The sequence below is a fragment of the Tursiops truncatus genome, chromosome 8 (genome assembly GCF_011762595.2).
Source record: "Tursiops truncatus isolate mTurTru1 chromosome 8, mTurTru1.mat.Y, whole genome shotgun sequence".
NCBI classification, from domain to species: Eukaryota; Metazoa; Chordata; class Mammalia; order Artiodactyla; family Delphinidae; genus Tursiops; species Tursiops truncatus.
This window is the reverse complement of record NC_047041.1, coordinates 73,005,217-73,027,814: the sequence shown is the minus strand read 5'-3', so window position 1 is coordinate 73,027,814 and position 22,598 is coordinate 73,005,217. Positions and strand designations below refer to the sequence as shown.

Below are 22,598 nucleotides of genomic sequence, written 5' to 3'. Positions count from 1 at the left end.
AAATGCACCTCAGATTCCTCTACACTAACTCAAATCCTAGAAAGCCAATACTCCTCATATCACTGCTGCTTGCCCAAGCTTGAAAGTCACAAGGAGCAAAGGTAAACCGAGTACAATACATTCCATGTGCCTACTTGGTATGGAGACAGCTCCACCCATGGACTGGCCCTATAGGAGGGATACGGCCCAAAGATCCTTTATGGGAACAGGATGCCCTAATGTACTCCACAACCAACATACATACCACAGAAGCCTGGGCCCTGGAGGGGTGAGGACAGTCCTTTAGCTCCTGTGGACAGAGGGTTGTAACATCAGGATGGGCCTACTAGAGACAGAGCTCTGGATTCTCACAGGTTCTGTCTTAGAAAGCAATTGGTTTTTCTACAGTAGTCAACACTTAGGGGTCTTCCAGTCCAAGGCAGCCTGGTCTTAGTTTCAGGTCTTCTCTCTGGGGCAATGTGTCTCCTTCCCAAGGCTCCCTGGGCCTGGATCCTTTGTGGCACTTTCAGGAACACAGAATTCAAGGGCTCCCTGAGACTGAACTCTTCTCCAAATGCCCTCTGTCCCCAACCTCAACAGTTGAGCATATAGCCTTGTCATTCCAGTGCCCACTGTGGTCCCCGGCTGCAGGTATTTTGATCAGATTCCATCTATCAATATGCAGAGGACCTGACCCATCTATAAACTACGGGTTCCTCTATACAGGCACTAGTTTACCTTCTGATTAAGTGCCTCTTTTACAGGTCTCTTTTCATCTCAAATACACTGAAATCCTCTAAAACCATTTCAGTTACAAATTCATCTAAGATGATGAGGAGGTCTAGAAAAAAAGAAAATCATGCCACACCAAGACTCTTTGGGAGGAGTTAACTGAAGGGCATAAAATCTTAAGTAGTACAAGTAATAATCTCAACTAATTTCAGCCCAGGCCAGATGACAAGGCAAGTGGGCATGAATTAAAATTACAGATAAACACATTGGGAACAGATGTCAGAAAGAACTTTTTCCTCGACACTGAAAAGCTTAAACATGCGGCCGAACCCTCCAAAGTCACTGGCAACACTGAAGATAAAATTAGAGCCAATTATGAAGGGAATAAAACCCTAAGGAGTGTAGCAAGCATTCTGGGATGAGCCAAACGATTGGTGTGTTTTCCCGGAGCGATCCTGAGAAGACACAGTCACGTTGGTTTTTGTTCCCCCTTCAACTGAGAGCACTGGCAACTTATGAGCAATCTTTTTCCGCTGGGGCTACAGCCACACTTTTGTTACTCCTTCCAAGGCAGAAGCATAGACGTCACTCCGGTACCCACTCCCCTTTCTCCACCCTCGTGGCCTTATGCTTAAGTGGACGGGCTCCTGCTATAGCCATTACCTCAAGGTAATGATGAGGGTAAACAAATTTCATGCTGCCAGCACACACTGTCCTGAGGCATCAGAAACAAACTGCACCAGTGATTAGGGCTGCTCTGGGTAGTGTCGCTGGTGACCGAGATGGTGGATCCCAGCAACTGCAAAGTGGCTTCTCCCTGCCAACGTCTAACATCTTGATTCTTTTTGCATGTGTCTTCCCTAACTGTCCTGCAGTTCTGTCCCTAACAGCATCCTGGCTGCACCAGTAGCCCTGTGGATATAACTACCTGTTCAGCTGATTACCTTCATTTTTCTCTGAAGGGCAGAGAAATGAGTTACAGCATTTGTCGTTACCCAAGATTTGAAGAGTCAAGGTGTTCAAGCACCGAGTGTGGATATCGGTTCTGCTGATACAACGAACAGTATAAATCAGCCAGAGCCTGTTATCCTTAACTTGAAGGTCTTAGGTCTGATTCCCACAAAGAGAAAAACCCAGTATAAAGCTATAATCTGCACCTCTCTCCTTGAATGGAAGCAAGGGGGGGAGGGAGCTCTATCACCATACCACCGTATCAGAAAATGGGCATGACTCAGTGTAAAAAAAAAATTAGCTTCATAATCAAGCCAACACGTTAGGTCTTGAGGAAACAAGTTATAACTCTGCAAAATGGGTCTTAACACTATTTCATAGATGAAACAGAGCCTTCAGCTGGTACTGAAAATAATTTCATTCAGTCATTGACATGAAAACGACAGGACTATTCTCTATGGTAGGAACATATCTTCATCCCTCCCTTTTCTCCTACATTCAAAGAATCGATTCATAAAATGTAATCATTAGGGCTTCCCTGGTGGCGCAGTGGTTGGGAGTCCGCCTGCCGATGCAGGGGACACGGGTTCGTGCCCCGGTCCGGGAAGATCCCACATGCTGCGGAGCGGCTGGGCCCGTGAGCCATGGCCGCTGAGCCTACACGTCCGGAGCCTGTGCTCCGCAACGGGAGAGGCCGCAACAGTGAGAGGCCCGCGTACCGCAAAAAAAAATGTAATCATTAAAACAAGCGTTAGGGCTTCCCTGGTGGCGCAGTGGTTGACAGTCCGCCTGCCGATGCAGGGGACACGGGTTTGTGCCCCGGTCCGGGAGGATCCCACATGCCACGGAGCGGCTGGGCCCGTGAGCCGTGGCCGCTGAGCCTGCGCGTCCGGAGCCTGTGCTCCGCAACGGGAAAGGCCACAACAGTGAGAGGCCCGCGTGCCGAAAAAACAAACAAACAAAAAAAAGCGTTATTTTTTCCAAGTTGGAGAGCTTTATGGATACTATTTAATCAACCAACAGGGGGCAAAAAGCACCGTCTGTGCTTTCTCAAATTCCAGTCTAAACCTAATGAAAATAAACCTTGGAAAACTTCCAATCCCCAAGCAGGCATGAGAAAGGCTTTGACTCACTGAGCGATGATACTGAGGGGTGATTTCCCTCAGACTAAAGACCTGACACTCCCAGTAAGACAAAGAGAGATGATAAATACGCTAATTGAAGGGCCTTCAGTACAGGTATTGAAAGAGGCTACAGCCACTTCTGTGTCTGTAATCAATAATATCAGGGTGGCAGAAACCACACAGCTGAAATCACACCACTGTGCTCATCCCTGAAATAAGTATTTCAGGTCATCAGTCTTACCCCTCTCTGTTCGCTCGCTGCCTGTCAATCAGGAGGCAGTCTCAATCCACAAAGCAAATGGTATAGCCCCTCCATATGCAGGATAAAAATTAGTTTACACAGAAATTGAGCGTTTCTCATCTTTTCATTACTTTCTGGCTTTGAGGGGGGCAAGGAGGAGGGGGAAGGAGAACTGAATAACGTGCCTTAGAAGAGGCCCAGCGGGCTTTCCCAGTCTAATTAGAATCAAAACTGTCCAGCCCCCCTCATCTTCCAAGACTCCACTCAGAAAACACGAGCACAGAGGAAAACGTAAAAGACAAACAGAGGTCAAAGGGGAAAAATATCTCCCACAATATCGTGAGAAACTCTTAGGCTACTTTTAAGGACGCTGTTGGGAAATAAATTGGAATTAAGAGACACAGAGCAAAATTCATGGAGAGCATAGGTCAAGACAATGGACCTTTGAGTGCATCTGGATGGATTTTTTTGTCCATCACCACATAAATTTTACATTTTTATGAAAAAGAAAACACCCCACTGCCCAGACAAATATCCTTTTCATTTCCTGATTGTCCACTGTGCAGAGCAAGTCCCAGCATGTGGACAAGTGGGCTGAATGTTCTGGGCTCCTCTCTGCTATGGGTCAACAGGAAAGGAGGTAATGATAGTAAATGGTGCCGACAAGGGCTTCAGTCAAAAATAACGCTTTTTTCATTCTAGGGTCTGAATTCTGAGATAGGAATAAATACGAGAAACCTAAGAGAATCCATATACCCAAATGGTTTCATTCAACCTGCTTCCCAGGAAAAGAACCTCTCCACCTTTTCCCTATCTCTTCTAAAGACACACGTTGGTTCCTGTTAAAACACAGACTTGTCAAGGGACATAAATAACTCCCTCACTCACACGCGCCTCCAAGAAAAACCATCAGCTGCTAAATAAAAGAGCTGGTAGTTTCCCGGCTGAGAAGGAAGCAGGTGGGAGGAAGAAGAAAATCCTCAACTGTACAGATTGGCCCTGGCTATGATCGCATCTATGAAGCCCTATTCCTGCCTCCCAGTTTTCCCTCAAAGCTGACTTAGCTTTGGTAAAAGCCACCAGGTCGCTAGCAACAGGAGCCTTAAATGAGTCAACTTTGCAATGAGATGTCACATCTCTCAGCAACTTCGTTGGTAAAAAAAAAAAAAAAAAAGTTTCTGCATCCCCGAGAAATGCTAGCAGAAGCTGTGGTACCCAGTCTGTTGTACACTGGGTCAGAGCAATGAAAATCTTCTTGAATTTCTGTGGGATAATCAATGATCCTGCTCGAATGAAACCATAAATCAGAAAAGATTTACATACACTGAGTCCCACTTGGCACCTTAACAAATATCAAGTGGTGGATTTTGCATTAAATTATAAGACCTACTTAACAACCCTATCAGTTACCAATAAATGCATCCCTCTGAAATTCCAGTCAATCTTTAGTCTTTCTAAAGCATCTGAGCTGCAAATACACTTGTAGCCATGAAAGCAGATAAATCAGGGGAGATACTCTGACAGCATTCCACGAATTCTAACAGCCATTTACGGTTATCCAGGTACTAAGTTTTCCTGGGAATTTTTACCAAAACACAGCTCTCTTAGACTAACCACAAAGAGAAATCTCAGCCCAAGCTGAAAACATGCCATGATCAAATATATACTTTTATATATCAGAAGGTACTAGAGGAGGGGTCGGCGAATTACGAGCTGCCACCCGTTTCTCAAAATGAAATTTTAATGAAACACTGCCACTAATTTATTTACCTATCACCTCTGCCACTTTGTCAATACAACAGCAGGGGTGAGAATATCTACTCTGTAGCCCTTTACAGAAAATATCTGCCAATGCTTGTGTTAGAGAAAAGACAGAAAAAAGTAAGATAGGATATAACCTGAGCTAAGCTGTTATGCTCCCGGCTTCTTAACTCTAGAAGCTTCCAAGGTAAACCAGAAAGAATCTAACTCACTGGATATGTGAGAATGTGGAGAAGACTGTACGGTGGGTAGAGGTTTAAAATAATAGCAATGAGTTTAACTGGATGTTTTTTTGTAAGATTTCAAATCAATTTTAGATTCTCCTAATCTATTTAATTCTGCCTGGGTGAGAAGTTTCAGAGAGGAAGTGATATTTGATCCAGAGGCTTTGAAGAAATAAATTTGGAAAAGAGGGTAATTTCAGGAATAGGCAGCAAAATAATTTCTGCTCGTGCATTAATTAGCAGTTAAGTGCTACTTACTTGAAGCTTTTTTCCTTGCAGGAAATAAAAAAGCAGTATATAAATCTATGAGTAAGGATTCAGTGTATGTCATCCTCTGGCAGATAGGGGAATTGGCCCATGGAAAGAGCTGATAAGAATGTTTCCCAATCCCACTCATGAGAAAAAAATGCAATAATGATGCAGGAACTATTATTATTATAGGAACCATCGTTCACTGAATATTTATCACGTGGTAGGCATGATGCTAGGTGCTTACACATTATCCCATTTAATCCTTACAGCAGTCTTAGGAAGTAGATAGGATTATTATCCCCGTTTTTACAATTGATAAGACTGTAACTGAGGACAGTAAATAGCATATACACATATCTAAGTAGCAGAGTTTTGGACAATTGTTATTGTCATCACACTAGTCATTAAACCTTCAATCCCTGCCCTCCATCCCCACCCAAAGCTCCATCGCCAAGCTCTCTTACCTCTGCAGACACTGCAGCACTGATTCTCTGGGAGAATGTGATCCTTCTCTGAGCAGTTCAAAGGAGGGCATGCTTCAGTAATTTTTACTAAAACTCCACCCTGCAAGCCAAATAATCAGGAAACAAAACAATGTTCATATTTTTAGTTGCTGATCCAGACATAAATGCTCATTGTTAACAGCCTGCGGTGATAACAACCTATGATAATTAACAGGAATCCCAGGAATCCCACGATAATGAGTCGCAAATTAAACTGATGAGACTCCTGGAAGAGAGAAGGTCAAGTTCCCTTTCTGTATCAGAAGAGCCTCAATTTCAACAATTGGTTTCGTTTTTTCTTTTTTGTTTTAACAAAGGGGTTTTGAGTAGCTTCTATATAGCAGAATGTCACCGACAGTGTAGAGCTGGTAAATTTTTAACAATTGACTATTGGATGGCGGAACCCTAAAGTTAGCATTTGCTGATTTCTGTGGTGTCAATAACCGGACATTGTGAACTACCAACATGACATTACCGACCACAGAGTTGGGAAGTTATGTACAATGAGCTCTCATGAGCTTTTATGAGACAGCTGTGGCACTGCCCTGGATCACAAGCACTGTGAACCCAAAGATAAGTAAGACATTTTCCTTGCCCTTGATGAACTCACAGTTTGGATGGAGGGAGGAAAAAAAACCTCTTAAACTAGAAACCATAATACAATACAGTAAGTCCTACAAAAATGTGCTCTAATTATGCTATGGTAACTCATCACAGGAGAATAATTAATTCTGCCCAAGTGGGGAGAAATTATGAAGAAAATGCCACATTTGAAGGAACTAAATAATAAGATAAGGAAGAAGAGAGTTTCCTGGCGGAGGGACCAGCAAGGACCAAGGTATACAGGTACGATGAACTGAAAGTGGGTCAGTTAGATGAGCACTAGATATTCCCTAGAAATAAATAAGATCACTTACAATAAAATTTTAAATATTCAGCAGGTGAATCTTTAGGGCCTCACTTCACCAAAGGTCCTCTTTGTTGACATCACTAGCATCTATATTTAGTTTCACTCTGAATTTTTAAAATCAGCTCGTTACTATAAAAAAGGGTTTGAGAGTCCCTTATTTTATCTAAAATGTTAAGTTTTTTTCTCCCATTCTTAACAGCATGGTTAAGTCAACCAAGAAGCAAGCTCATTTAAGTCCAAAAGGTAATTCTCAACACAGATGGGAGAATAGGATGGAGCTGGGCCACCAGGAAGGATGGGGGAGATTCTGAGTTCTCCATCTCCAAGATATGCTGTCATTCCAGGGTTCCCTGGTTTGGCAGAACTCCCATTATATCAGGCACATCCATTCGTAAACATGAACATAAACATAACTTTAAATGTCAAATGTAATATAATTTCCAACTACCCATCATCTGGATTACTGGCACCATGGTTTCCTCTCCTTTCTCATAAATTTCAGCCAAGGCATTCCTTGTGGTGTCTTTTGTTCCCTTTTGCTCTTCATTTCTTGATCTGTCCCAAGGCATCTAGATCTCTTGCTTTTCTCCTATCTTAAAACTGGCCCTAAGATGCTGAAAACTGACCCTGCTATTCGCCCACGGTCCCCATTTCAGCTACATTCCACTCTCACCCCTCAATCCAGGCCACGCTGGATGGCACCTGGCCTCAAGAGCTAGCACCAGTCTAAGGGCAGTATGCCTATCAGTTGAACCTCAGCTTTTGCAACAGGGAATCAAACCGATTATTACAAACCAATGGATGTTAATAACCTCACTGTCAGCAGCATAAGCTGAATGCAAAGGAAAACACAATGCTTAATTACTTACCATTGCTGCCTCGACTTCGATCTTTCAATATTAATGTATTTATTCATTATCTACTGCCTCCTTGCATAAACATGAATGGTGAACTCTGTTGGATCCCTTTTATCAGTTCACTGTGCCCGTCTCCCAACTTCAAATGCCTTTCTGCTAATGGCTCATCTCTCAGCCCTCAGAGGGTCCCTTTGGGCACTGGAGCCACTTTGTAGGGAGCCAGAAGTTACCTACAAGTTCCACAACCCCCAGCCCCACGGCCCAGAGCCAGTGACTGACAGGCATGGGAGGTTCTTTACTTCAAGGAGAGATGATAGCTGGGGTACGTTCAGAACCCCAGCTGAATCAGGGTACCTCTGACCTTTCACCTAAAATTGCACCCTTGCTGAGCTGCCTGCCCTGCCCAAGCCTGCATGCCCACACCCTTACTTCTTCCTCCCAGGAGCACTATCTTAATAAATCACTGTACTAAAATCCTGAGCTCAGGGTCTGCTTCTAGGAGAATCTCAACTAAGACGATGAGATAAATTTCACTCTTGCTGTCAAAAAATTAAACTGTTAAAAAGAGATTATCTCTAGGTGGTGAGACTCTGGAGTGATTTTCTTTTACTTCCTTATATTTCCTTCCTTTCTCTATAGTCCAAATTTTGTATCTTGAGTATGTATTTGCTTTTATTTAAAAAAGCAATATTAAAAACACTACATTTGTCATTGAAATCTAAGGTGAATGTGTTTTTGGTACATGGGAAAAATCAAGACTCTCATTTTGCAATGCTTTGGACATGAAATGTTTGTAAATACAAGTTAAAAATCTGCATGCAGTAATATCTCTTTGGTGGCTATCTGAAAACATTTAAAACCCCTATCTTTGTGTCACGTGTCAACAAGCTTCAGCAAACTGCTTCAAATTCTGTGTATTTTAAAACATCACTACCGGGCTTCCCTGGTGGCGCCGTGGTTGGGAGTCCGCCTGCCGATGCAGGGGACACGGGTTCGTGCCCCGGTCCGGGAGGATCCCACATGCCACGGAGTGGCTGGGCCTGTGAGCCATGGCCGCTGAGACTGCGCGTCCGGAGGCTGTTGCTCCGCAACGGGAGAGGCCACAACAGTGAGAGGCCCGCGTACCGCAAAAAAAAATAATAATAAAATAAATTCTTGAATTAAAAAAAATAAAAATGCCACAGAAGGCTTTTTAAAAAATAATTACACATGAAAGGTTCTTTTTTTACATATAAAAGGTTGCTTTGACTACTGATTAAAGCAGTCAACAATTCCAATCAACCTTTAACATATTTAATGAGTAAGACCGTAATTCCAAATGTTCAAAGAGAGACAAACCCCTTTACATGAATTTGAAAATAATATGAACTGTGATTACAGTAACATAAGTGCCACCAAGTCCATTTAGTCCAGCCACATAATTTGGCACAAACCATTTTTTACTTTATTTTCAAACTCTCTCTAATAAGTATCTGATGATTAACATTTTTAAAACTTCCTGATTGTGGTATGTTATTTTATGACCTTTGGAACTCTGCACTGGTGGCAAAATATAATTCATCCATTCTTTCTCATTTAGAGTAACTGTCACCATGTCAAATATAAACACTTTCAAGTTCTCTACTAATGACTATGCTTCAACCTGAATTTCTAATACCATATAAAACTCACATCTTTAAGTAAAATAAAAAAAAAAATGTTGCTAGCCTAAAATAATGTCACAGGGCAGCAATAACTGGACAAAACTGACCAAGACTGCTAGGAGAGTTTATTCATCTTGATAAAAGAAATAAAACAAAATAAAACAGTATGTTAACTTCTGGAATCACTTGGTGAAAATATTGAAAACAAAAGTTTGTTTCTTATCTAACTGGGCTTGCTGAAGCTTTGAAATGATCCCAGGAAAATGAAACGCATGGATCACCAGGCAGCCTTTTGTCAACTGGGGATCTGCATTTGAACCATAGAACATGTGGCACATATATACAATGGACTATTACTCAGCCATAAAAAGAAACGAAATTGAGCTATTTGTAATGAGGTGGATAGACCTAGAGTCTGTCATACAGAGTGAAGTAAGTCAGAAAGAGAAAGACAAATACCGTATGCTAACACATATATATGGAATTTAAGGGAAAAAAATGTCATGAAGAACCTAGGGGTAAGACAGGAATAAAGACACAGACCTACTAGAGAATGGGCTTGAGGATATGGGGAGGGGGAAGGGTAAGCTGTGACAAAGTGAGAGAGTGGCATAGACATATATACACTACCAAACGTAAAATAGATAGCTAGTGGGAAGCAGCCGCATAGCACAGGGAGATCAGCTCAGTGCTTTGTGACCACCTAGAGGGGTGGGATAGGGAGGGTGGGAGGGAGGGAGACGCAAGAGGGAAGAGATATGGGAACATATGTCTATGTATAACTGATTCACTTTGTTGTAAAGCAGAAACTAACACACCATTGTAAACCAATTATACTCCAATAAAGATGTAAAAAAATTAAAAATAAAAACATCTTTACAAATTTACAGCTGAGGCTGTGACCTTTTATAAGACTAGAAGTTTATGTGTGATTTTTTTTTTAACATCTTTATTGGGGTATAATTGGTTTACAATGGTGTGTTAGTTTCTGCTTTACAACAAAGTGAATCAGTCATACATAAACATATGTTCCCATATGTCTTCCCTCTTGCTATGTGTGATTTTATTAAGATTAGTTTGAAAAAAAGGTTGACCTCCCATAACTTACAATATATTATTGTACAAGTTTGCTATTTATATTTTCAAAAGGTATAATCAATTCAGTCCAGTTATGGGAATGGGACTACATATTGACATACCAAGCTAATAACAGGAAATTAAAATCAAATTATAGTCTTAAATACAGTGTAGGCAAGTTACAAACACTGTCCGCCAAATGAGGAACACAAACAAAGGCTGGGAAACTGTTCCCAGACAGACTAGGAGGAAACAGTTTCTCTTCCTAAATTCAGTGCATGCATCCATTCTTGTCATGCAAGCAGTCTAGTGACTATGACCTGTCATTTAAAAAAAAAAAAAAAAAAAGAACACAAATTATTTGAGTAATTATTTGCTCAATTCTCCCAAGGATAGCACTTATGCAAGACCATTTTAGATGTCTAGGAGAGAAGTTAATTCATCGTATACAACAGGTACCTTAGGGCATTAAGGCTTAAATCTTGCAAAAGGCTGCCCGAGAGAGACCCGAGGCCTTCTCATCCTACACCCGTCACCCTCTCTCCCTGCTGACCACACCCATTAAATGTGTCCCGAAGCTCTTCTCTGGCCTTTTATAAATGCTACCCTTTATCAAGGGAATCAATGAGCCATAGGCTGACCAATCTGGTATTCTCAGATAGACTGAAAAGTGATCATTCAATCCTTCTGAATCCACCCTTCTACAATTCAATAATGTGAACTATTTCCAAGCAAGTCTAACACCATCAGGACTGGCAGTAGAGAGCCTAAGAGAGGAGCTGTAGATTCAGACCACACAGGTTCAGATCCCAACTGGTTCCTTGACTAGCTATGTGACTCTGATCATGTGTGCCTCAATTTCCTCATCTGTAAGATGGGGATGATAATAATGCTACCTACCCCTACCGAATAACAGGGTTATTATGAGGTTTACATTAGACAAAGTTTCAAATGTTTTAAATAGTGTCTAGAAAATACTACATATTCAAGAAATGTTAAATATTATTGTCAGTGAGGCTTCCCTCTGTGCATAAAGTATTTAGTAAATAACTGTAGAAAGACAATAAATGAAGAAATTAATGACTTTTTAAAAGATGCTGAAATTATTCACATGCACACAAACCACATATGCAAAAAGAATAACCTGTCTGCCCCAACTTCTTCCTAAGTTATAAAACCATAACAAAACAAAAACAGTAAAAGGTGAACCAGAGCAAGGAGAGTACCTACAATGTGCCAATAATCATGTTAAGTACATTTCCAATATGCTGGCATGTAAGTCCACACCCATATCTTCTAGAGGTCTCAGATGGTGTCTGCCCTGATCCTCTCTGCTGGTAACAGGGATGGAGTCACAATCGTGACCCTTGCCAGGGTTACCCACTACTTCTGCCCAATATGTAAAGGGGGTTGCTAGTCGTGAGTGACGGATGCAGGGTGGATCCCGGGATCATCAGCAGAGTGGGTAAGACTGCCTTTAGTCATCCCAACTTCCCTTGAGGTGGAAGAAAAAAGTAAGGGTTTTAGAGTCCAAATCACCTTCCCTCCCCCAGAAGTGAAACAATCCACAGGGAACGTGACATCTGCCTTATATTCAGGGAGGACATGTGTGGTCATGTGGAATAAGAAAAATAGCTCACACGTGTTGAGGGCTTACTTTGTACCAACGAAGTCCTTCACATGCTTTATCTCATTTAATCCACCCACCATCCCTATGTGGTCATGTCCCAGCCGCACGCTGGGGGCCACCCACCCGCTTCCTCACTCCCAGGTTTGGAAGCTCCCATGGTTGATTGAGAGATCACGGAGCCCTCACTGTCACACCATCTCTACCTCTGCCACAGACTAAGGAGTCCACCCCACAGTCCCCACTGACGCAGAAGGACCACCACACCTGCATACCCGCCAGACTGTCCAGACCCATGGAATCTCTGCCATTCCCAGGGGCAGCCAAGAAAGAGCGAATGGGAAACGCAGTGGGGAGGCGCAAAGGAGTTAACTCCTGCGGTAGATTCTGGCCACTGAGAGACAGGAGACAGGAAAGAGCCTTCCCTCCCCCAAAGCTCCCCCAAAAAGAACCACATTCGAGTTCCCTGAGAGCTTCAGCATGTCCCTAAATGCCTCATTCTCCTCAACCTTTCAAATACACTCCTTTCTTTTCTCCAGGGATGTGAGGAAAAGCAAATGAAATGCCATAGGAAACAGCCCTTGGAGAGATGGTCTATTCTGTGACACAGTAGTTCCAGCCAGCCTCCCTGGAGATGCCCCTCAAAACCAGGCCTGCTTCGCTGTGGGGCAGTGGCAGCTCTGGAAGGCGCCTCCTTGAATTTCCTCTCCCTCACTTCCTTCTTTCCCTCTGTCTCTCACTCTTGCGTTCTAGGACAGCACCTCAACCAAGTAAGTGCTTGGCTAGCTCCCACACTTCATCCAGCACTTTGTTCACATATGACCTCCTCCGAGAGGTTTTCCCAGACCATCCATCACCACCTCAAAGCTCTCTACCCCTTCAACCTGCTCTGTATTTTTCATAGAATTTGGCATCATAGTTGACCCTTGAACAATGCGGGGGTCAGGGGCGCCGACCCTCCACACAGTCTAAAATCGGCACATAATTTATAGTCAACCCTCTGTACCTGTGGTTCCTCCGTATCCACGGTTCTACATCCAGGGATTCAACCAACAGTGGATAGTGTAGCACCGCAGTATTTACTACTGGAAAAAATCCGTGCATAAGTGGACCCACACAGTCCTAACATGTGTTGTTCAAGGCTCAGCTGCATCTTGTATATTTATTTGTTTATATCTTACTGCCTGTCTCCCCACCAGACTGCAAATTCTATAAAGACAAGGACTTTGTTTTGTTCACTGTTGTACACCCAGAATCTAGTACCATACTGGTAGGTAGCAGTTGCTCAATGCATGTTTGTTGCATGATTTTTTTTTATTATTATTGAAGTACAGTCTTAAATGAGATCTATGGTTCTACACATCTTATTTTGAGAAATACACGGGATGGGGCAGGCAGGAGACAGAGGCACTGTCTAACATTATATCAGACTCTTTGGAGTAGAAGTGGCACTATCCACAACTAACATCACAGACGAATTGCCCCAACACCAAATCAAAACCTTTTCCCAGGGCCACCTGACAACCTCCCTGACTCATGGTAGCTGCTAGCTCCCTTCCCCCTTCTCACTTCCTTCCCTAACAGTCTTTCCCAAGGCTACCTGATCCACGGCTGACCACAGGCTAACCACACAATGACAGTGGCTGGGAACTCCACAGCCAGGACTCAAGCCCACCAGAGAGTCCTCCCCCTCAGTGGTCCACTCAGGACAATATGCTCCATTCCAGACTCCTACCTAAAGCCCGCATCTCCTTCTCTACAAGTAATGGGGATCATAAGATTGAAACTTACTCTGCATTCCCGACAGCTCTTGGTTAAAATCCGCTGGCCTTCTGCAAGGACTTTTCCTCCATAGATACATTTTGCTGTAATAAAACAGAAAAACAGTTCAGACAGTCATGCTATGCAACAAAATGATCTCAGGGGCACCATCCAACTCCAGTAGATTCCACAGAATATAAATGCTCTCATTCTAAGCAATGCAAAGCTCTTTGCATGTCTGGAAGTAAGACATGGAAATAGGATGGGGATAACTGTTGAATCCCCTTTCAGACTGTCATCTCTATTATGTTTGCCAGGAGTCCTTCACACCAAGCACATACAACTATTTCAATGCTGCGGTTGCTGAAGGAACTAGAGAATGAATTGATGTGGTCAGTGTTAAAACAAGGAAGAGGTGGTTGTCATCACCGTGGAGTATAATAGCATAGCTTTGATTCAGCTACTCCAGCCATAAAACAAATGACTGGGTGAGAGCAGACTTGCATATATACTCCACTCATCAGGACCTCAGTCACATGCAGAAAGACACCATTTTTCCCCATTGTGATCATAGGAAGCGCATGTCTTTAACTTAACTATTCCCAAGAAGCTCAGAGACAACTAAGAAATACAAGTGAGTAAAATGCTGAATCAAAATGCACTAGACAGGGCTTCCCTGGTGGCGCAGTGGTTGAGAGTCTGCCTGCCTATGCAGGGGACGCGGGCTCGTGCCCCAGTCCGGGAAGATCCCACATGCCGCGGAGCGGCTGGGCCCGTGAGCCGTGGCCACTGAGCCTGCGTGCCCGGAGCCTGTGCTCCGCAGTGGGAGAGGCCATAACAGTGAGAGGCCCGTGTACCGCAAAAAAAAAAAAAAAGTACTAGACAGACTGCCTTTGGAAAGGTAAGCTGAACAGGCTAACAGGGAGGGCAGGGAGGAGAGACAGGCCTTGGAAAAAGGTTAACAGAGAAGCACAAATGCTGACCCACTTTCAAGCAAGCGCAGAATATGTTAATTTGATATGACCCTAATGTAGCTCTGCCAAATTCTCCAGCCACATCCACAGGAAAGCAAAGGCCTGATCACTCCCTCTCCGCACAAATGAGGATGCTTTCAGCCCTCGTCCTCGGGAGAAGCAGAAGTGAAGACACGCACTCGAAGAGATCTCCACCACTAACTCACTGTCTTACAGAAAGCACCTCAGCTCTCAGAACCTCCATTTCGCCATCTGTTAGAAACAGGTGAATTCAATCTGGTAGTTTCTTAGTTCTACAATCTTCGGACTCATGGAATGTTCAGGTATGTAGGGACCTCAGCAAACAACTCATCCAACTCCCTCTTGTTGACCACAGGAAGAGGAAAGCCCAGAGACACTGGTTTACTTAACATCACGATCCCACAGTGGCTACTATGGTGTGCAACCCAGATCCCCCTCCACGGCCAAAGGTCACATTCCTGAAACTGCCAGACAGGTGATGAGCAACAGCTCTCAGCTGAATAGTGATCCGGGACTTGCCCTTGTCCAAAGTCAAGGCCCCTTCCCAGCACAGCCCACATCCAATGAGCGGTTGATGAAGATGTTGCAAAGTCCTGGCCCCTTGCCCCAACTCAGGATAACTCCAAGGGTCAGTCCAGCTCCACGACTCCTCGGAGAAAGGGCTGAGGTATCTGTTGTAACTGCACTGCAGTTCAGCCTCTCCTTCTGCCCAACCCAGCTTCCTTCACTATCTCATTCCCACCCCAGAACCGATCCTGAACTTCCTAATAAAGTACAAGCAAATCTCCATTTCACAGTCTGTTTCTTCTCAGAACCTGCCCTGCAACAAACAACACGTACCTAACTCAGATCTGTGCCTCTCTAGTATCTGCATTCAGTGAATGGTACCAGTATCCACCCCTAGCCTCCACACCCACCACCCATACCCCAGCGCCTAGGGCCCTTCTATCCCCTTCCTCTTACTCAGCACCGTGTCCAATCAGTACCCAAATCCCTGCAAAGCTCCCTCCTTGTTTCTCAAGTCAACCCACTTTTCTCCATTCCCACCACCTGCCCCCAGGTGCTACCTTCACTCAGGCTATCCCTCCTCTTTAGTCTACCAGGAAACTTCCTAACTTGCCTCCTATGTTCTGGTCTAATCTTACCCAGTCCTTCCCCATACAACAGTTGAATATATATTTTAAGTGCAAATAGGACGCTCTGCTTTAAAATCATTATGAGTCACTCAAGCCCTCAGAATATAGTTCAAATTCCTGAAGTCAGCACACAAGGCCATCCCTATGCGTTCACTCTCCCTCCCAAACTCCCAAACATTCACACCTCCACTTAAGACTCCAGCCACGCTCTGCTTCTGGGATTTGCATGTACTGTTCTGCTTCTCCAGAACACTCAGCCTCATCTACCTGCTCCTGGTAACCTTCCATCCTATATACCCATCAGTTTCAACTTAGGCCCGACTTCCCCCCAAGAAGTTGTTCTTGACCTCTAACACTGGAGAATTGCCCTCACTTTGTGTTTGTGCGGTACTCTGGACCTCGCCCTAACAGAGAAAATATCACATTTTACCTCTGTTGCCCCAATGAGGGTAGGAACTATGTCTATTCATAACTTTATCTCTAGCCCCAGGCTCAGTGCCTCTCTGGGCTTATTGTTAGTAACAATTTTAGAATTAATGAGCCTCCTTGGTAGCAAAACGCAGAGAAATGTGCTGATTCCCAGATGAGAGTTCTTTCTGCTATTCAATGCTATTCAATGCTATTCCAAACTTTAAAAGCAGACACCAAGGTTTTCAGAGCAAAGCCATCAACAACAAGGTAGAGAACCAATAACATTTTCTAGATAACCCCCTTCCTCACTTCATTTTAAAAAATTATCCCCGATCATCTCTTATGCCTCAGTTTTCCAGATAAATCAGTTGACTCTGACTCATGGGTCCTAATGATCACGTGGATTCCCCTATTTGCTTGCATGGGGAGACCATACCTCCAAGAGCCTGAAATTCCTGCCTAATAAACTCCCACACTCCCAAACACAGCTGCTGCCAACTTGGCAAGACGGCTTGCTCCAGAGTGACAATTCTGCTAAATACACGGCTGTCAAATCTGCCATCTGCTCCTTGGCCCAGGGTGGGAAGCAAAGAAATAGACTTTCCTTCCTTATTTTTGCACCTTGCCACCCCCATGATGTTAGGATCACATTTGCTACCCTGTCTGAAGACATTCGCCCGATTCCTCTCATCCTCTGATAGACACTCATCCCAGAACTTCGATCTGGAGACAGGAGTGTCTTACTGTTTACAGTCACACCACACACAGGGACACATCCATCCCTCAAATCTACCAATCTGGTATAAAAATTAAACGTCCACTGAACTTCATATCTTCACATGGCAGGGTGCCTTAGGGGCTGCAAGTGACATCAACATGATGCTGTGTACCTCAGCCATTCACAGCCTTGGCACTGATGCAGGATGCATGGACGATTACAATATCAGTATCTCTAAAGTTATCTCAGGACAGCTTTCAGCATCACCACTGAAGGTCACAAGAATTTCCCCTGCTTCCTCATCCTCACCCCACTTCTCTGACGATGCCCTTCCTTCCCGGCCCCACCGTATGCCTAATACCAGTCCTCATTATCTAACCTCTTGATCTACAGCCAAAAGGCTTATTTTTGATATCTGGGAAATTCTAGCAGAAGGTAAGTCAGGCTCCAGTACCTGTGGCTGGGGCATTTGGGATGCCATTCCAACAGCTTTTAGTATGAGTAGAAATGTAAATGGATACCTGAAGCCCTTCACATCACACTGGGGACATGCAAACAAGACCATTTCACAGTGTCCGACGATGAAATTGAAACTCGGCACCAACACACGCTTCTCCACGATGTCAGAAACAAAGGTACCGGGGATTTACAGAAACAGTTACGCAGTTGTATCTTTTTGTGCCCACAGACACATGGCCCTTCAAATCCGAGCCTGATTTCTCTAGTGCGATGGATGGACACTTTTGCCATTCGGGTGCACACTAAATAAACAACCTTTAGGCCCCACTTGGCACCCCTGTCAGATGTGGATGTGAGGTTGCTCTGTCTTTATTTGCTCCCTGCACACACTCCAGCCATCCCTTGGCACTCAGCAGCTGAGAACATCAAAATCAATACTGTGTGTTACACTTTAAAGGAGAGTGGCAGAGCAGAAAAGCTCAACGCCCAAGGAGCCATCCTCCCTCGGTGAGCTCGTTCACAGACCTAGCTTCAGAGACCACCTCTCTGAGCATGACGCCCACGTCAAACTGGTTGTCCCTCAGCCATCTCCAACTCTCCTATGCCGAACAGAATGTATTGCTCCTGAAGCCATTTCTTCCACCTGCCTTATTTCTGTTAATCACACTATGAGTCTCCCACAGGCTCTTGTTCGAAACCTGGCAACTGCTCCCTTACAGATGCTCTGTCCCTGATTCATCTGTCTCACGTTAAAAAAAAAAAAATGCTTACAGAGTACCTACCCTGCCCCAGATCTTTTGGCCATCACTCAGCTTCATCCCTTCCTTTCCATGTCCTCCGGCTGTGCCTAACTGCCTGCCGGCCTCATCACCTCCACCTGCAAATGGGCCTGAATCCCACACCCAGCTCCCTGCCTCCAGCTCTCCCCACACAGGGGCTTTTATCAAAGCATTTCTCTGATTATGCCAAACCCTGCTTCCAAAGCTTGCTTCTGAGCCCACCAAACAAACGCTGTGTTTACTTCCATGATTCTGTATGTGCAATTCCCTTTGGCAGGTGTGTTCTTACCTACCTTGTCCACATGGCAAACTCCTATTCATTTGTCAGCACCCTACTCAGCTATTCCTTCCCCCATGAAGTCTTCCTAACACACACACACCTAAGTTTCTGATGGAATTAATCACTCCCTTCTCTGTGCTACCCTTGCATCTTACATAGCATACATACTGCACAGTACTCTGTTGTAATGAGATGGGGCATACATCTCCCTGGACAGCAGGCGGGGAGAGGAGACAGGTTAAAAGCATTAATTCTGGAGCCAGACTACCTGGGTTTTAGTTTGGCTCCACCAAGGCCGAGAGCCCTTGGACAAGTTAGTTCTCCTCTCTGTGCTTTACCTCCTCATCTATAAAATGGGGATCATAGTGGAGCCTATGACTCTAGGTTTTTGGAAGAATGAAATGAATTAATACACATAAAAAAGCTTAACAGTGTCTGACATAGAATGAATGATCCACATGTGCCCGTTGCTGTAACCAGAGGACAGAACAGAGTCGGGAGAGGAATCTCAGTAAGGATGACTGAACGAATTCAGTGGACTACAGTCAGCATCGTCCATCCCCAACCCGCCTTTGCAGCTTATTTCTACTTCTCACCTACAGAAACCCTGTTATCACCTAACAGACTATCTCCCTGTCCTTCTGCAACTTGTTTTCCTTTGCAAATGCTGTTTTGCATAGCTCAAGATTCTCTCTCCATCCTTTTCCTTCTCTCCCATCTCTGATGGTTCCCAAATCTATCTACCAAAAGAATACTAATTCTAGGACACCACTGTCCAGAGATTCCGATTTAGCAGGTCAGAGAGGGGCCCTGGGACACTCTATTTTAAGTTCACCAGGGGATTCTAATGTGTAGCTAGGTATGTTCAATTCCTTAAACAGAGCAGACACCCAAGAAATGTTGGAGGAATGAGACTCCTGCACTACTTTCTGGACTTCCATGCCCATAGCTAAGGAATCTAGAAGGCTCTCCTGAGTTCTCCCTGATGCCTCCCAAAAAGATGGAGGAAGAGCCTAGTATCACAAGTTATGAAAACTGCCTTGCTCTTGGAGATGGCCTGATTTATTGGGTTTTTTAATCAAAATAAAGTATTTTTCTCAGATAATGAATTGAGACTTAAACACTTAGACCAGGTTATTTCCTATTGCCACATGGATGTCCTCATCTGTAAGTGCTACAGCTCCTTGAAGCCATGACGAGTGGATGAACACTTAGTAAACGAGCACACAAAACAATCAGCTTTCATGTATCGGCTCTTGAATCAAATCAATACTTTTTCTCAGAAACCCTCGGACGCTGCCCCACCCAAACCCAGAGAGTAGCTTGGGAAATTTTATCTGAAAGGGACAACCAAAGGAAATATTTTCCATCCTTTACCTGATGTGAAAATATTTGAAAACTTCTATGTCTTTTCAAATGCTTACTTTTATTTTTAAAAACATCTTTATTGGAGTATAATTGCTTTAATTGTTGTGTTAGTTGCTGCTGTATAACAAAGTGAATCAGCTTTACGTATACATATATCCCCATATCCCCTTCCCTCTTGCATCTCCCTCCCACCCTCCCTATCCCACCCTTCTAGTCTTTTCCATATATATGACCAGGAGTGGAATTGCTGGGTCATATGATAATTGAGCAGTGTTCTTAAGCATTTATTTGTATTACCATTTTATTAAACTATAAACATCTCAAACTACCGATCAGAGCTGCTGAGAAAATTCATTCTACCTAGCTAAACTGCTATCAATTCCAAACAAAGGCAAAAAGCACACTGATGGTTTAGCTAGCTCATGTATCAGCATCTTGGTAAAATCGGGTAACTTGCTGCAATGTTTTTTAAAACTTAATATTCTCCAGTAAATTAGAATAAAGAAAAATGACTATCCCACACATTTCTAGTGAGAGGATAATTGGATGATATATATCAAGGACCTTGAAAACGTCAGTCTCTTGGCCCAATAATTCTACTTTGGAGAATTCTATCTTAAGAAAACGTAAAATACAAAAATGTGTCCTCACAAAACATATTATTGAAGAGTAATTTACAATAGTGAAAAGTGGGAGAACAACCTAGTTCTCCAACAATTGGGGAATAATTAAATAAGTTACACAACAGCCAAAGGGTGGAACACTATGAAGCTCATTAAAATGAGGTTTATACAGAGTTTTTTAAAGGATAGTAATACACTTAAGTGATAACGGTAAGTCAACAAAGTAGGTTAAAATTATCTGCATAATAAAACCTCAATTGTCCACAAAGTATAAGTTTTAAAAAACGAAATCCACTACAACTTCAAGAGTGTTTGTTTCCAAGTGGTGGCATTATGGGTGATTTTTCCATCTTTACCTTTACCCTTATGTGTTTTCAAATGTTCCATCGCTTTTACAAGTAGATTATCAAAAGTTTAACACAAAAAACAGCTGAAGGACTCACCTACTCCCATGTCCAAACAACAACTGCCAAGAGACAGCTTTCACAGATCTATCCACAGAGCTCAAAGTAATAGATTAAAAGTACCTCGTATTGTTTAAACAAATTCCTAAGTTTCTCAACTTCTTCCTCTATTATATAGAATATATCAAGATAGAAAAAAATAATCTATGGCTACTAAAAACTATCTTTCCATCATGGAATCAAACTATAATCTCAACATCTGGGCCCCTGATCTATCTGTATTGCCAGACATGACTTCCAAAAGCACTTAGAATAGAAATAAGAAAGTTTCTTTTAGATCAACTCTGCGTAAGCCCTCCAGAGTAACGGGTGTACCGTGCCAACCATAAATAGAAGACATTTTCCAAAGTTCCTTTCGAAAGAGTATAAAAAAAGATTGGGCTGGTACAAACAGACCAGCTATCCCTACTTCCACTGTCATATTAGGTGACATGCTATTCTTGACAAAAAACTAGACCACTGTGTTTTGAAGACCTAGTGATGATGGTGGGTTTTTTGGTAGAGAAATGGTCTTGAAAATTATCCATCGGATGGCACATTTCTAACCTAAACTCTCCTTTTTCAAAGAAGAGCATATGGTTTGATAAAAAGACTTTGGGCTTTGTAGTCAGACAGAATTCATTTTGTATCTCACCTCTGTCACTCACCAGCCTTGCAAACTTGGTAAACTATCTTCCCCAAGCTTCCTATAAAACAGGGATAAAAATAATCCCCACCTAAAAGATTGCAGTGAGGTTTCAATAAGCTAACAGAATGAAATGACCTAAAATAGTAACTGGCACATACCAATCATTCTAAATGACAGCTTTTACTCTTCCTGGTTGTCTCAGTGTTCATTTCACCATTTCATTTGAAAGAGTGTCCTTTGTAATTCAGACGGAAAAGGATTTTTAAATCATTATATAATTTGGACCCGCCAACTCTGAAGGAAATTGTTCCAATATTTTAACTGAAGTTCAATCCAGAAATTCCTAACAAAGGCCCTTTAATAACAGGAAACCTGGCCAAGACCTCAGAGAGCCGAAACACAGAGTGTGGCCCTTGATCAATCAAAATGAGGGGACCAAAGCACACGGAGCCTTGGAGTCCTGACTACGGAGCAACTCCACACACTACCAGTTGTTTGACCGCGGACAAGTGACTTAATACTTGTGAACGCCAGTTCCCTCTACATAAGAATGTAAAGAATAATAATTAAGGTTGATGTGAGGATTTAAAACAAAAAATAGCCTATGTAAAGTGTCTGCACGTCACAAGTGATTAAAATATAGCCACTCTTATCATACATTTATTATTATATCAACTGCTAGGACTTCCTTTCATCAATGTTAATCAATTGGGGCCTGAAAAATAGGGGAATAAATCAATCTCGAAGCACAGAGGGCCACCCTGACCCTCAGTTAGTACTCACGTCGGCAGACCTTACAGCACTGGCCGGCAATGTGCACAGGGAGGGAGTCCGGAGAGCAGTTGAGGGGGGGACAGGACATCCTTCGACATTCCACAGCGCCACTCTGAGGAAGGAACAACAGGGAGAGGAATCTCAGCAGAAGTGACCTCAGCAGCAAAAAGCTCACATCTCATCCCAGAAGCCTCACCAGGGAAACAGAAGCAGTGTGAGAAACTCCCAGTCCCCTCCAGGACCCCAAATAAAGAATTTTCTCTAGCCCAAACGAACCCATGCCACCTCAGTTACTTTTCTGATACACATCACTGGCTTTAT

General features: G+C 43.3%; 1 protein-coding gene across 2 annotated transcripts in view; it reads right to left on the bottom strand.

Moving 5' to 3' along the window:
* Positions 1–22,598, bottom strand: part of NELL1 (neural EGFL like 1) — an 869,596-nt gene that overhangs the window by 645,590 nt on the left and 201,408 nt on the right. For both annotated transcript variants that reach the window (XM_019947892.3, XM_019947894.3), the window contains 3 exons: positions 22,287–22,389; positions 13,673–13,746; positions 5,729–5,828 (listed from right to left, as the gene is read on the bottom strand). In XM_019947892.3, coding sequence (XP_019803451.2) covers positions 5,729–5,828; positions 13,673–13,746; positions 22,287–22,389 — 277 coding nt within the window. The remainder of the gene's footprint in view (positions 1–5,728; positions 5,829–13,672; positions 13,747–22,286; positions 22,390–22,598) is intronic.